This window comes from Mustela nivalis, assembly GCF_964662115.1.
Source record: "Mustela nivalis genome assembly, chromosome: 3".
NCBI lineage: Eukaryota > Metazoa > Chordata > Mammalia > Carnivora > Mustelidae > Mustela > Mustela nivalis.
In genome coordinates, this window is record NC_139022.1 from 111,460,369 (window position 1) to 111,473,586 (window position 13,218).

Sequence of the window (13,218 nt, forward strand, 5' to 3'; positions counted from 1 at the left end):
AAGTCCAAGATCATGATGTCGGCAGGGTTGGTATCTGGTGAGACCTCTCTACTTGGCTTGCAGATGGCTGTCTTACCGCATCCTCAACACAGTCTTTCTCTGTGTGTGTGCCCTCCTGGTGTCTCTTCCTCTTCTTATAAGGATGCTAGATCTATTAGATCAGGACTCCACCCTAATGACCTCATTTAACCTGAATTATCTCCTTAAAGTCCCTGTCTCCAAATACAATCACATTGGAGGTTAGGGCTTCAACATATGAATTTTTGGGGTGGGGGGAGGACATAATTCAGTCTGTAACACATATGTAAAATACTTATAAATAATGCCTGGCTAATAATGCTCATTATAAATAATGAGCCTGACTGGCCTATTCAGTAGAACATGGGACTCTTGATCTCGGGGTTGTGAGTTTGAACCCCATTTGTGTGTAGAGATTACTTAAAAATAAAATGTTTTTAAAAAGAGAAAAAAGAAAGAATGCCTGGTACATACTAAACACTATATGAATGTTTGATATTATGACTACTATTATTATTGTTAGAAAATATACAAAACCACATTGGTCATTATCCTTGGGGAATGAAATTACAAATGCCTATAGTTTATTATTTCCCATATTTTCTAACATTTCTATGTTGAACAATTGTATTAATCTGGGGGGAAAATACTACTATTCAATAAAAGACATGGGTTGACACTTGTTTGCAGATCTATACCCATTTCATCACATATTCCCAGCCTTCGCTCTGGATAGGGTTTCAGGTTCTGGCTCAGCTCTTCATATTTGTGGTTGTCAAAGTGGAGAGAAACAAAAACGGGGCTCAGCTCCCACAGGTCCACCAGCTAGAGCTTCCATTTCCTCATGGATGCAAGGATGTGGGTGTGGGCGCGTCACGCTGTAAGGGCTAGAAAGACCTTTAGCAGTGGGACAGTGAGTAAGTCAGTCTGAATTCTTGACTGCAAGCAATAAAATCCATATTGACTATTTTAAGCAGAAAAGGAGCACATTAAAGAATGTTAAGTAGCTCACAGAATTTGTGGAAAGGCTCAAGAAAAAGGGTCAGTTCTCAGCTTCTAGGAACAACTCCACAAAACATCCTTTATACATTGTTTTTGCCCCCAGCCTGTGCCAGTAAGATGGAGACCACACATACGACTTCCTCTTGCTTATTGATGGATTTTGAATCAAAGGTTTACGAGGGTGTATCTCACTGGCATGGTCTAAGTCACTTATCCACCCCCTTCCTGCCTAGGAGCCTATAAAAGAGACTTCTCTGGATTCTATCTAACTTCAGGAAAACCTGAGCCCAGAGTGGCTGAGCCCATCCTTGTCTGGCTTTTAGGGCCATGGTCAGGCTGGACACAGAGTGTTGGACACTGGGCCTCAAAGACCAGAGGATGTCCATCTGTGATGATAAAGAGGCAGCAGAGTCATGGCCAGTTAATCCTGATGCTCAGAAACCTTGATTTAGCCCCTCCTTGTACCAATAGACACAGAGAGGGACAAAAGCTTGCCCAAGGCTGCACAGCATGGCAGAACTGTAGCCAGGACTGGGAGTGGTACCCCACTTTGATGCCTGGCAAGTTTTAAGGCCCCACTAGAATATTTCCTCCTTCAGGATGTCTTGCCTGGGTGAGGCCAGGACCAAATGTTTGTCTTCACACTCACCACCTGAACTGTTCATTACTGCTGTTTCCTATTTGCCTTTTTCCCCTCCTTGGTTCCAATCAGGGGGCCAAAACATGTGTTAATGAACATTAGTTGAATGAGTGAATGAATGAATGAAGGGGAGTCTGCCATATGACCTAAGGCAGATGTTCTGCTCCTTAAACACTGGTCTCCTACTCTGTTGAAGGAAATAATCTCTGCATTCTCTGAACCAGATCCTGTGTCACAGTCTGAAAACATGATCAGGATCCTACCTGCCTGCTCTCTCAGAGGTGCTGAGCTGGGAGGAGATGGATGTGAAAAGAGCTGGCCACTACTGTGGCTGACCTTGCTGATTAAGAGAGAAGTCCAAGGGCCCTCCAGCCTCGACTAAGTATCTCTGGGTCCTGGGTCCCCTCCTGCTGGGTCCCATGCAGTCTGGATGCCTCAGAGTCACAATTGTTGAGGCCCACAGAAGGTCCATAGATGGACACCCACAGAAGGGGAAAGAGACCTCTGGAACCAAGGACAGAAAATAACAAGTCCCTATAGCCAGTGGTAGGAACAGGCCTAAAGTGGAAAGCTACCTGGCCCATGATTCCACAGCTAGGCCCATAGTCTTCCAATCCCCACCCCTCAGGGAGTAGGGGGAGGCAAGCCACTCTCAAAGAAGACAGAAAAATACTCAGTTAAGCTGTAATCTGTCACTGCTCCAGCTCATCTTTTCGAATCAGATTATTCACAAGTAGCAGAGACATCTGTAGGGAGAGTAACTGGATGCGACATCCTGCAGGAGGCCAGGCTAAATGTGTCCCATGACATCACTCTGGAGAGGAGGCTGCCAGGAGCCACGGAAGGGCCTGGAGCATATCTGCACCTGACTGCTGTAGAGGAAAGCTGGACCTGAGGCTAGTAGCATGGCTTCTGGGCTCTCTGTTCCACAAAGAAATTCTTTGTTGCCCCCCCTGTCCTGTGGAGAAATTGCCTGCCCATCTCTATAGACTAATCTGATCTGGAGAGATACCTTCTTTCTACCCAGCCTTCTGGTTCCCCCGGGTCTCCTTTGGGCACCAGTAAGTCTTCAGTTAATCTGCTGCCAGAGGGAGTTTGGTGGGGGAGGTATTCTGACAGACATGTGACACCCTTTTGGAGCCTTCCAAGCCTGGAGCATGAGAGATTCCATTAAAGTCCCTGCCAGGCTGTGCCTGGGTTCCAGCAGGAGCATTTCTCCCAGAGTCCAGATCCTGAGGTGGGAAAGAAGGTGGAAGGTCCTATTGTAAACATGGGAAGTGTCTCAGAGGCACACATCTGCACATTTACACCTACAGGGTGTATATGTTTGGGGCTGGGCATACATATGCCGTATACTAGTACTACAGGCAGAGGCTGCTGCACAAACTCATACCCTAAATGCTAAGTTGTTGAGCACATGTGCACATAGGGCAGGTGGTCACTGGTGAGTCTGAAGAAACCTCTGGCTCTTCCACTGTATGCCACTTGACCTCTAACCTCTGGTGTCCTACCCTTTTCTTAATGTGTTCTGGGTTGGGCTGCTTGAGCGCTGTCCTCGGTGCTGGATACCTGGTAGGACAGGCATATTTGAGAACAGGCAAGAGTGTTGGGAGGAGGTGACCTTGAAATCCAGGTGTAAGTGTAGGACCCAGCAGGATATCTACATTTATTCTACACTTATTCTTTTGGAAGAATGTACAACTGGGGTTTCTCCCTCCATCCCAGACACTGAAACAGAACTTGTCCAACCCCTCTGCCAATATTGTGGCCATACGCGCCTGTGGGTGGCCATATAGACATTCACTGTAGCTATGAGGGGCTTCTTGAGGCCTCCTGTGCCACAAATAGCTATGTATGAAGACCATGATCGCCTGTGTCCTCAAGATACACCTGTGATTCCATGTGACTTCCTGTGACCCCATGTGGCAGGCTGTGACTACATGGAGCCTCCTGTGACCTTGATGGCCTCAGATCCAACCTTCCCAGAAGGGGAGATCTGAGGTCTGGGGGTCCCCAGGGAATCTGGGCACTAATCTGGCCTCCTAATCCCTTCGCCAGAGCCTATACAGACACACCACCTCTCCTCACTGGCTTGCGGACTTGGCACTCAGAGGCTCCTGGTATCTGCAAACTTGGGTCCTAGGGGGCGTCCGCGTTAGCGGAAATTGGCCCACAGGTACGTGTGCCTCTTAGAACAGGTGACTGCAACCCCTCTGCCACCAGAGCCTGCCCAGCAATCACGCGGGGTAAGGGTCGCGCAGCAGTGGGGTGGGCGCGGCGTCACGGTCCCGCGCTCTTCTCCCGTGCGCCCCTCTCCTGCCCGTTTTCCCAGAACGCCTGGTCCTGACGTTGGGGGCGGGGGCGCAGAAGGCTGGTTGGCCCTGCGGCCGGCCCCTCCCCCGCCCGGTCTCGGCGGTTCCGACGCGGCTTGGAGCGCTGGAGGCGCCCCGAACTCCGCAGGCTGCGGGGCTGGCAGGGGGCTCAGGTGCGGAGCGCGCGCCGCGCCCTCCCCCTCCTGCCAGGACTCCGCTGCGGCGCGGAGAGGGGGGGCGCTGCGGAGCCGGGGGGCGGGGGCTAAAAATACCCGGCGGCGGCGGCGGCGGCGCGGCGACTGCTGGGGCTGCGGGGCTGCGGGCCAGGGAGGCCGTGCGGGGCCAGGCCGGGCCCCGCTTACCGACATGCTGACCTTCTTCCTCGTCTCCGGGGGATCCCTCTGGCTGTTCGCGGGTAAGTCCCCATTCTGTCCTCTTCCCAGACGCCCATCCCCAGCGCGCTATAGGGTCTTGGCCCCGGGTGGAAGTGCGGCCCGCCCCCCCACTCCCACCCCCCGTCCCCGCTGCTGAGCGATCCCTTCAAGCCTCTTCCCCCCAACCCTGGCCTCCCAGCTCGTTCCCCCAACCTCCCAAATTCTGGCGGGCTCTGGCTCCGGTTTGAGAAGCAGCTAGGTGTGTGGACATGAGGGGCCTTGCTCTCAGGACCGCACAACAACATCATTCCAGTTCTAGCACCCTCTCCCCTTATAGCGAGCACCACCCGTCACCCAAGGGACAGATGCGGTGCACCCTTGTCCATCCCCTGTATCCTAGAAACCTAGGGTGTTGGTCCCCGACGTTTTACTGCAGGTGGGAGACGTAACCAGCACTGTCCTGGGCTTCCTGATCCTGGGCAGGGGTCTCCTCAAGACCCCTCACTGCCCACCCTTGAGCCAGAAATCTTCGCAAGATTTCTGTAGAAGGGTGTTCACCTGACTCCTCAGTTCTGGCCAGTGCTTGTGTCCCCACTGCTCCCAGCCTTCTCCCCTCCCCCTCTTATAGGAGTCAGCTCCTCGCCCCTGCATTCTTTTAAAAGGCTGTGAGGACCCGCTCTGAATTCCTGCCCAGCACTCCTCCCTCCTCCTTCCCCACCACACACACACCTGGGGTCTCACCACAGGCCCGTTCATCCACCAGTTCTGCTGCCTGCACCAGCCAGTCCCCTCTGAGAGCCTCGTGTTCCTCCAGGGTATAATACCACTACAGGGTCTCCACTTCCGGCTGCCCATTTGCAGATTTAAGCCTGATAAGGTATGTGAAGTTTGGAACCTTAAACTGGCCTTGAAAGGGACCTAGTCCAGAGCAAATACTCTTTGAATGTTAATGTAAATAATAAATATTATTATTTCACATGCAGACTACAGCATCAGAGGAGGTAATAAGGTTCTTTTTGAGCCAAAGAAGGGGAAGCCAACCCTTTTGAAAAGCTTACCTGCAGTTTTACATGTATTATTTAAAATTCACAACAAATACTAGGAGTTTGGTGGTGCCTTCCCTTTCTCACTGAGGTTCAGAGGTTAATTGACTTGCTCAATGTCACATGGGTAATATCTGGCAGAGTGGGATTTGATGTGAGGTTTCAAGTGAGCAATCGTTGCTAAATGCTTGGTGGTATCAAGGCTTGAACCTTGAGGGTTGGGGGGCCAGGTAATCACCACCCCCGCTAACCCCATTGCCCTGAGTTGGGCCACAGGGATACTTCCCCTGAGCTGGGGAGTGAGTGAGGCCTCTCTAATCCCTTCAGCTCCCTAAGCTCCTTCTGTCTGCCAGTGTCTGAGGACAGGCTGTGCAGGGCCATTCTGGGCCTGATATGCTCATCTAACAGGCAAGGTCTGGGCTAGAGCTGGGGTCACAGGTAAGGGAGATGGTCTCAGAGCCTTTCCCTAGTGCCAGGACCCTTTGCTCTATCCTTAGTAGGCCCTCACCCAGTGGTGGATCCAAGGGCAACTCTCTAGAACCTTGGTCTGCAAACATAGGGAGAGGTCTGGGGACCACAGAGCCACATGTGCCAGGAGTAATCAGCAACCTTTGAGAAAAAGCTTCTCATAGGATTGGGTACTTGGTCTGAAATTGGGGTTCAGCATAGTTTTGGGTACTTGGTCTGAAATTGGGGTTCAGCGGGCACTGACTCAAACTGGACCTCTGTCTGCTTCATTATGGAGCATTTCCCAAAGTGGTCACATGCCTCCTTGAATGGGAAAACTGCCTCACTGAGGGACTGTACAGAGGCCTTGGAGGTCAGGGAGGAAGATTCTTGGCACAGGTGGCAGCTGCTTCTGTACAGGGCAAGCTGCTCAGTGCAAATAGGAAATTTCTCAAAGATGCCACACTTTATATTAGAGTAAGAGACTGAGCAGCAGGCATTGGATGGAATACTCCCTGCACCTGTAGGGGCTCCCAGATTCTCTGCCCACCTTGCTTGGGACTTTGCCTGGACCCCAGCCTTTCTCTGGGGAGAGAGAGAACTCCTAAGCTAAGATTGACCACACATTTGGCCTTGTAATCCCCAGGGTCCCTGGGCAGCTGTCAGATACCTTTGGCGCAGCTAGACACAGGAGATGACCCTCAAGGTGATGTCACTCTTTAGTAAGGTTATGTACTTTTGCCACCCATTCTGGCCCTAAGGAGACAAGGGTTGCCTTCAGAGGACTGCAGGGAGAGGATGATGTGAAGGGTAAGAGGAAGCCCCCCTGGAGGAAGAACTGTCTGTCTAGGGGAGGCAGCCACTTGCTCTGAACCCTAGGAGAACCAGAGATGCATCTGTTGTCTTCCCCACAGAGAAGGCCATCTCTGAGTCCCAGGCCAGCCCATATCGCAGCTGTGTGTTAAGCAGTAAATGAGGAAACAAATAAAATAGATCCAGCCTGAGTCAGATGCTGCACCTGGCCCCAGGAAAACATGGTTGGTCTCTGTGCGGTGAGCACTCAGAGGACTGTGGAAGCAATGGATGGGCACTTCCGCCTGGCCATATGGCACCCTTGGGCAAAGTAGAAAGAGACACCCCTCGGAGAGGTGAATTTCTGAAAGGGCATCCTTCCTTCTAGGTTGCTGCAGCCCCATGCCCTTGGACAAGGTCCATTCTGCTCAACCACATACCTGACCACTGGTGGCATCTTAATAGGCTTCTGCAGCAAACAGGGATGTTTGTCAGAGGCAGAGAGGCCAAACTGGGTAGAGAGAGTCAGGCCAGCCAAGGGGTGCAAGAAGAACTGTGGGGGAGTGGGTCTTTATGGTCTTGTGCCCAGGAGCCTTGGTTGTGGGAGGAGGGGATTCTGGAGGAAAGGTTTTTTTAGGTGGCAGAGACCAGGCTGCAGTGGCCAGGCTGAGCCAACAGGGGGAGGCTGGTAGAGCACACAGAGGCTGTTCATGTTTCAGATAAGATTAGATGGCGGCTCAGGTCACTTCTGGGCTCCTGGAAGGGGAAAGTAGGAGGCCCAAGCTGTGACCCTGGGGAATGGGGTTGGCCCAGGTGGCAGAGACAGCTGTGGCAGCCATCTGGCTGTAAGTGTCTGGGGCAGGTGCAGATGTGCACATCTTACGGAGTTCAGCCCTATCAGATCTTCACCTGATTCCAGGCTTCCATTAGGGTGGAGGAGGAGTGTGAGATCTGGAGCCATTACAGGGGTCCCAAGTAGGCACTTGGGGTCCTTACAGATTGTGGAGCTCCAGAAAGAACAGCTGAGGGTATGCCTCACAAAAGAAAATTGTGATTTGCACACAGTGCGCTGCCCTGCGGGAAAGTTCGGACCTCAGCTGGCCCAGCGTGTGGTAAGATACAAGGATCCGGCCAGTGACAGCATACTGACACCAGAGGGCGTCAGAACCTGGCCATTCTGTTCTCTGCCTGGTTTTCTGTCCCACGTGAAGGTAAGGGCTCTTAGGTTGACCTTCAGAAGCCTGACTTTAGCTTGGCTACAGGCCCAGATGGGACCCAGGGCTGTCCCATACACGTAGCAAGCAGGATAAGGAAGCAGGAGGCTCAGGCTTGTTTGCAAAAGGAGGCAATATTTATAGGCATTTGTCTAACATAGACTGCACTTTGTCATTAGCCATGTAATTAGCCTGGTATGTAGTAAGCACTCAAATATCCATTCAGTGAAGTACTGTGGGAGGAGGGTTGTTTTTATGGGGGTGGGAGGAAGTGTTGTTGCAAATGTACTGATTTGACTGCTGTTTCCCTGAGCACCTACCATGTATCAAGCACCGTGCTCTGTAATTCCCTAGCTTCTCATGTAATCTTTCCCACAGCGCTGTAGTGCTGTTATCCCCATTTAACAGGTGAGTCAGTGAGACTCAGGGAGGTTCAGAGGGGAAGCAACTCCTAAGAACTGGGAGCCAGAGCATCCTCTCAGATTTGTAGTCCAGGGAGGGACCACCAGGTGTGAGCAGCCAGGACCTGAGCCCTCCAGCAGGCTCTGTGGTGGGCATAAGCAAGGGAGCCGTCCTTGGAAGGAGGAGGGTTTAAAGAGAGGACTGGCATCAACTGTCAAGAGCAGGGCCAGCACATAGAAGGGTCCCCTTAAATGTTAACTCGAGCTAGGCCTTCCTCAAAGCAGGGACAGGGTTCTGACCTGCAGAGAGGGAATTAGGGAAATAAGGCATTCCTGGCAGAAGGACCAGTATGAGGAAAGACAAGGAAGGCCATAGGAGTGAAGGAAATCTAGGGACAAACTCTCCTTGGCCAGTGAGGTCACGAGGGTTGGGGGTCTGCAGGCTCTGGGGTACCAGCCCAGGCACTGGGCTTTGTTCTGTGTATGTAGTGGCAGCGTCAGAGAAACATAGCCCAAGCTGGTCATGTGAGTGCCCACGGTGACACTACCCTGCATTTCACATGCCGTGTGCATCGCCTAGGGGCACCTGTTCCACTGACCTGCAGTCTTTGGCCTCATACATTATGATCTCCTGGAGGGCAAGGCCAGAGTGTCTCCTCTGTGAGCCACTCTGGGGCCAGGGAGAGCATGTACCAGTGTTGGTTACCTTAATGAAGGATAGAAAGAATTCTGTGAGAATAGTTTATTTTAATAATGATGTGTTTTATTGGCTGTTTTCTTACCACACATCAGTTAGTTAATAACAGAATTTGTGCTCCTACTAGGTGCCAGTCTCCATGCCCACCTCGGGATGGGGGTGGGGTGATGATAGTGTAGTAGAAGCAGTGTGGGGGGGGGGGGTGGAGCAGGTGTGAACTCACTTCAGGCAGGACAGCTCAGCCTTTCTGGGAGAACCCTTAGTGTTAACCCAGAACAGAAGGAGGTGCTCCAAAAGTATTTGTGGAAGGAAGGAAGGAAGGGAGGAAGTAGGCGGGTGGGTAGGTCAATCTAATCCCTAGCTGCAAGTGATTGGTTTGGTAGAGAATATATTCTTCTCTGAGGGCAAGGTTCTTTTGTCTCCTTAGAGCTCCAGTAGGCTGGGAGCTCTGGCCAAGCAGAGCAGAGAGCAAGCAGGCCCTAGTGCTGGCCCCATTTCCTGCCTTTGCCTGGCCAGTGTCCTCACTAGTCACCCATTAGGCCTCAGGGATACTACTTTGGGGTATCCTTCAGGATGCCCAGGCACATCTCCCACCATTGTTTTGCTGCTCTGGGAGCTCATGGTGGGTGGAGTCATTCCCAGACCTGGTTCCTTTTTACGGCTTCTGATTCATGCAGGCTTGATCTTGATCATCTGATTCTGTGACAGGCAGAAGTGGCAAGCTGGGAAATGGGTCGGTATAAATTCTGGATCAAGCTGAGTGTTCAGTTCTGAGGCCCAGCCTGTAATCTCAGAACGTGAAAGACATCAAATCCCAAGAAGTCCCATGGGTGCCTACTCCCCTGCTTTGCCTGGAGACATCTTTCTTCTTCAGACAGCTAGTCCAGGCATTTGGATGTCAGTGTCCGTGGAGAACTGGGGGAAGCTCGCTTCTGATTTCCTCTCTGCCCATTCAGTCCTATGTTCTAAGACAGCTGTCTCCTGGGGACTTTAGAGCAGGAAGCCAGGCCAGGATGGTGCTAGTGAGGGAATAATCAGCATCTCCATCTTTAGAGCCTGGGAGAAGCAAATCCGGAATGAGACCTGTTGGGAGTCAGGAAGAGACCCAGCAATTGATGGCTATTAGAGGAAGGAGAGAGGGAACAGGCAGGCCCAGGTCAGAAGGGCTGCTCTGGGCCCAAGGCCACTAACCATCACCAGCAACCCTGCCCTGTTCCCAGAACACTGCACCTGCCTGGACCAATAGCTTGGCAGGTGGATCCCAAGGAACCAGGCAGAACTTAGCCCTGCTACAAAGCCCTGTGTCTCCCTCTAGTGTGCAGATTGTTGTGGGGGCTAAGTGTCTCCAGTCTGGCTCCTGACCAGCAACCCCTGGCCCAGCCTTGGCTATAGACCAAGTGACTGCAAATCATGTCAAGTAGGTAGAAGAGTCACTGGGACGGACAGTGAGGTCAGTTAGAGATTGGACAGCAAACCTGCATAGCAAGGACAATCAGAGGAGGGGGAGGGTTGTTGGAGCTGAGACTGAGTGGCAAGATGGAATAAGGGCCTGTTCAGTGAGCTTGGACAGGGAGGTTGGCCAAAGGCTGGATGGCAAGCCTCCAGAGGCCAGCGAGAGGAAGGCAATTACCAGCATGGAGATGGGAGACTCATTGGGACCCATCCAGGCCTGCAGTGACCCCTGAAGTTTGGAAACTGGGGTGTGCATGAAACCACTTAAAGCCCAGGACCTTGCTTACTTCTGGCAGACTTCAGTGTTAACGGTGATATTCCCTTCCAGCAGATGTGTTGGATGTGGTTCTCTGTAGGGGACATCGTCAACTCCCACACTTAGCCCCCCTTCCTGCCTGCAGGCTCTCTCCACAAGCCTGGCTCTGCCTGGAATGGTGGAGAGAAGGGGAGGGTGGGCCTTCTTCTGGCCAGTGGGCTGGTGGGAGATGGGGTATTTATGTCCCCAACCTTCTTGCCCAGGTCAGATATCAGGGAAGATTGTGACCCGGGAAGCACCCTTTCCATCTGTATTGAAGTGTCCTTTTTCCTCCTCCTCCTCCTCCTCCTCCTCTTCCCCTGCTGCCTCCTGTCCCTCCCAGGGCTGCTCTCTGAACACTCACAGACATGCCTGGCTTCTTGGCTCCGTGGGTATACTATGTGGCCCCAGCCTCTAGAAGGAAGACCCGTGGGGCAAGCAGTAGTGGACACTCATCCAGGAAGGGCATCTTCGTTGGGCTGAGAAGCTGACCAGGGCAGTTTCCCTCAGATCGCAGGGAATCTACAGAGCGTCCTCTAGGCCTCCTCTTGGTTTCTAATCAGTTTAAGTGGTTTTGTTCTAGATTGTTCCTCAGGCTCACCCATGTGTATATTTGAGGGCTCCCTGTGTCACTGTCTCCTGCTCATGGGAGTCTGAGGAGCACCCTCACTTAGAGTGCAAGATTTGTACTGTGGAGATAGGCTTAGGTGGCCCTTAGGGATGTCAGAAAAGTAGCATTGGCCTCTGGAAGTCTGAACAAAAGTAAAGTCTGACCTTGTCATGGGGCCTCTGTGGAGGATGGAATCCAAGCCCTGGAGTGTCCCAGAAGCTTGTGATCTTGCACAACGGGCCTTAGGTTACCAGAAGCCCTGGCCCCAGCTGGAGGGCTCCTGTGCCAGTGGCCTCGGGCGAGGCAGGCGGAGGATGCCCATGGCCTCCATTCTTCAAAAGTCCTCACTGTGCACTGCAGGGTCTTTTGTTTACTGTCATTTCTCTTTCCTTTTCTTTCTGCATGTTTAACTGTCAACACCCTGAGAATTACCAGCATTTCCCCCTGCATAAAAGGTGGTGACCTGAGAGCCAGCCATTTCTATGTCTGCAAGGGACAAACCCCTGGGGCCTCCAAATGAACTAGTCCCACTCCTTGGTGTCACCCACCAGACCTGACACAGGGCTTTCCTCAGAGACCCCAGAGGCCTTCGGCTCCCTCTGGAAAGGTGGTGGGTTTAATAGGAATCTAAGGGATGGGTGCTCTCGGTGGGTCAGTGTGAACAACGTCCAACAGCCTTCCCCCAGCCAGCCAGGGCCTCGTTTTGCTTGGGTCTGAAAGAGATTTTTGTTTTCTGGTGAGAACAGCCCCAGTCTGGCGCCAGAGCCAGCAGCAGGAATACAAACCCTTTCATGTGACAGGCCCAGAGTGGAAAGATACAGCAGCAGGCCCTCCCCTGCACTCCTCGGGAGGTGGGTATTTGCATATTCCCCATTCATCCTGGCCTTGAAAAAGAGGCCCGAGTTCTCAATGCTCCCTGCCCAGCTGAGGGCTGGGCTGCTAGAGCCTGGCATTAACCCTGAGGACGCCAAGGGCCCCTGCTGGCAGAGAGCAGGACCAGGCAACCGGAGGGCAGTGAGAGACCGGAGGGCAGTGAGAGACCGTGCCCCTGGCCTCCAGAGGGATGGTTTGGGAGGTGACCGGGTCCCACCAGCAGGCAGAGCCTTCGGCTGAACTGAGTGGAACTCGGATTTGTTACTTTTGTGGCATTCAGAGGAGGAACATTGTCAAAGTATGGGGGAGCCAGGAAGTTAAACTATTTATCAAATTTTCCAGAAAATTTACCTCTAACTGAAGGCAAAAAAAAAAAAAAAAAACAACTTTCTTCCTTGCTCAGTCTCTTCTGTGACAAACCCAGCGACCCTTGGAACAGCCGGGACAGAGACTGGGTAGCTCATGGCTGTGGCAGCAGCCCCTTCATCAGTGAGCTGGGGCACAGCTTGCCTGGGGGCACTTGGGCATCTTAAAACCCTGGGGCTATTAGGAGCTGTTGGGTTCTGTCAGCTCCTGGCTGTGACACCGAAGGCGAGACAGTACCACGATGTAGACAGTACCACAATGATCTTTTCTCTTCTGCAGCTACTTACTGGCCTCCCAGCCTCGGCTTCCTACCCCTTTTCTCAATGCAGCCAGACTCCTGCCTCTTTCCTGGGACCCTCCACATCTTACAGTGTCTCCCTGCGACTTACCAACCCACTTCCGTCCCCCAGTCCACTTCTCAGAACACTGCTTCCCATCTGCTCCTGAGTCCCTCCTTGCTTCCTGTCCCTGACTAAGAATGTGACCCAGGTTCCTCTTTTGTGCATTTTTTCCTGAGCTGGGTGCCAGTGAGAGAATCCCCCCACCTCAGCGACCACAACTTTGTCTTAGCAGGACCCTCCTGGAGAAGGTCGCATCCTGTGCCACAGCCACCGCAGGGGACTCTGAGACCCTGGCCCTGCCAGGAGCAGCCTCTGGTCCCTTGAGCTGGAACCTGCTAGGT

The 13,218-nt window shown here is 52.6% G+C and overlaps 1 protein-coding gene across 4 annotated transcripts in view; it reads left to right on the forward strand.

Annotated features, from left to right (window-relative positions):
- The first annotated feature begins 3,877 nt into the window (after positions 1-3,877).
- Positions 3,878-13,218, forward strand: part of ACSL6 (acyl-CoA synthetase long chain family member 6) — a 59,091-nt gene continuing 49,750 nt past the window's right edge. For 2 of the 4 annotated variants that reach the window (XM_082725668.1, XM_082725665.1), the window contains exon 1: positions 3,878-4,387. In XM_082725668.1, coding sequence (XP_082581794.1) covers positions 4,339-4,387 — 49 coding nt within the window. In that variant the 5' untranslated portion in view covers positions 3,878-4,338. Of the gene's footprint in view, positions 4,388-5,109; positions 5,224-13,218 lie in introns of all 4 variants that reach the window. The other 2 variants (XM_082725666.1, XM_082725664.1) reach the window with 2 other exon arrangements.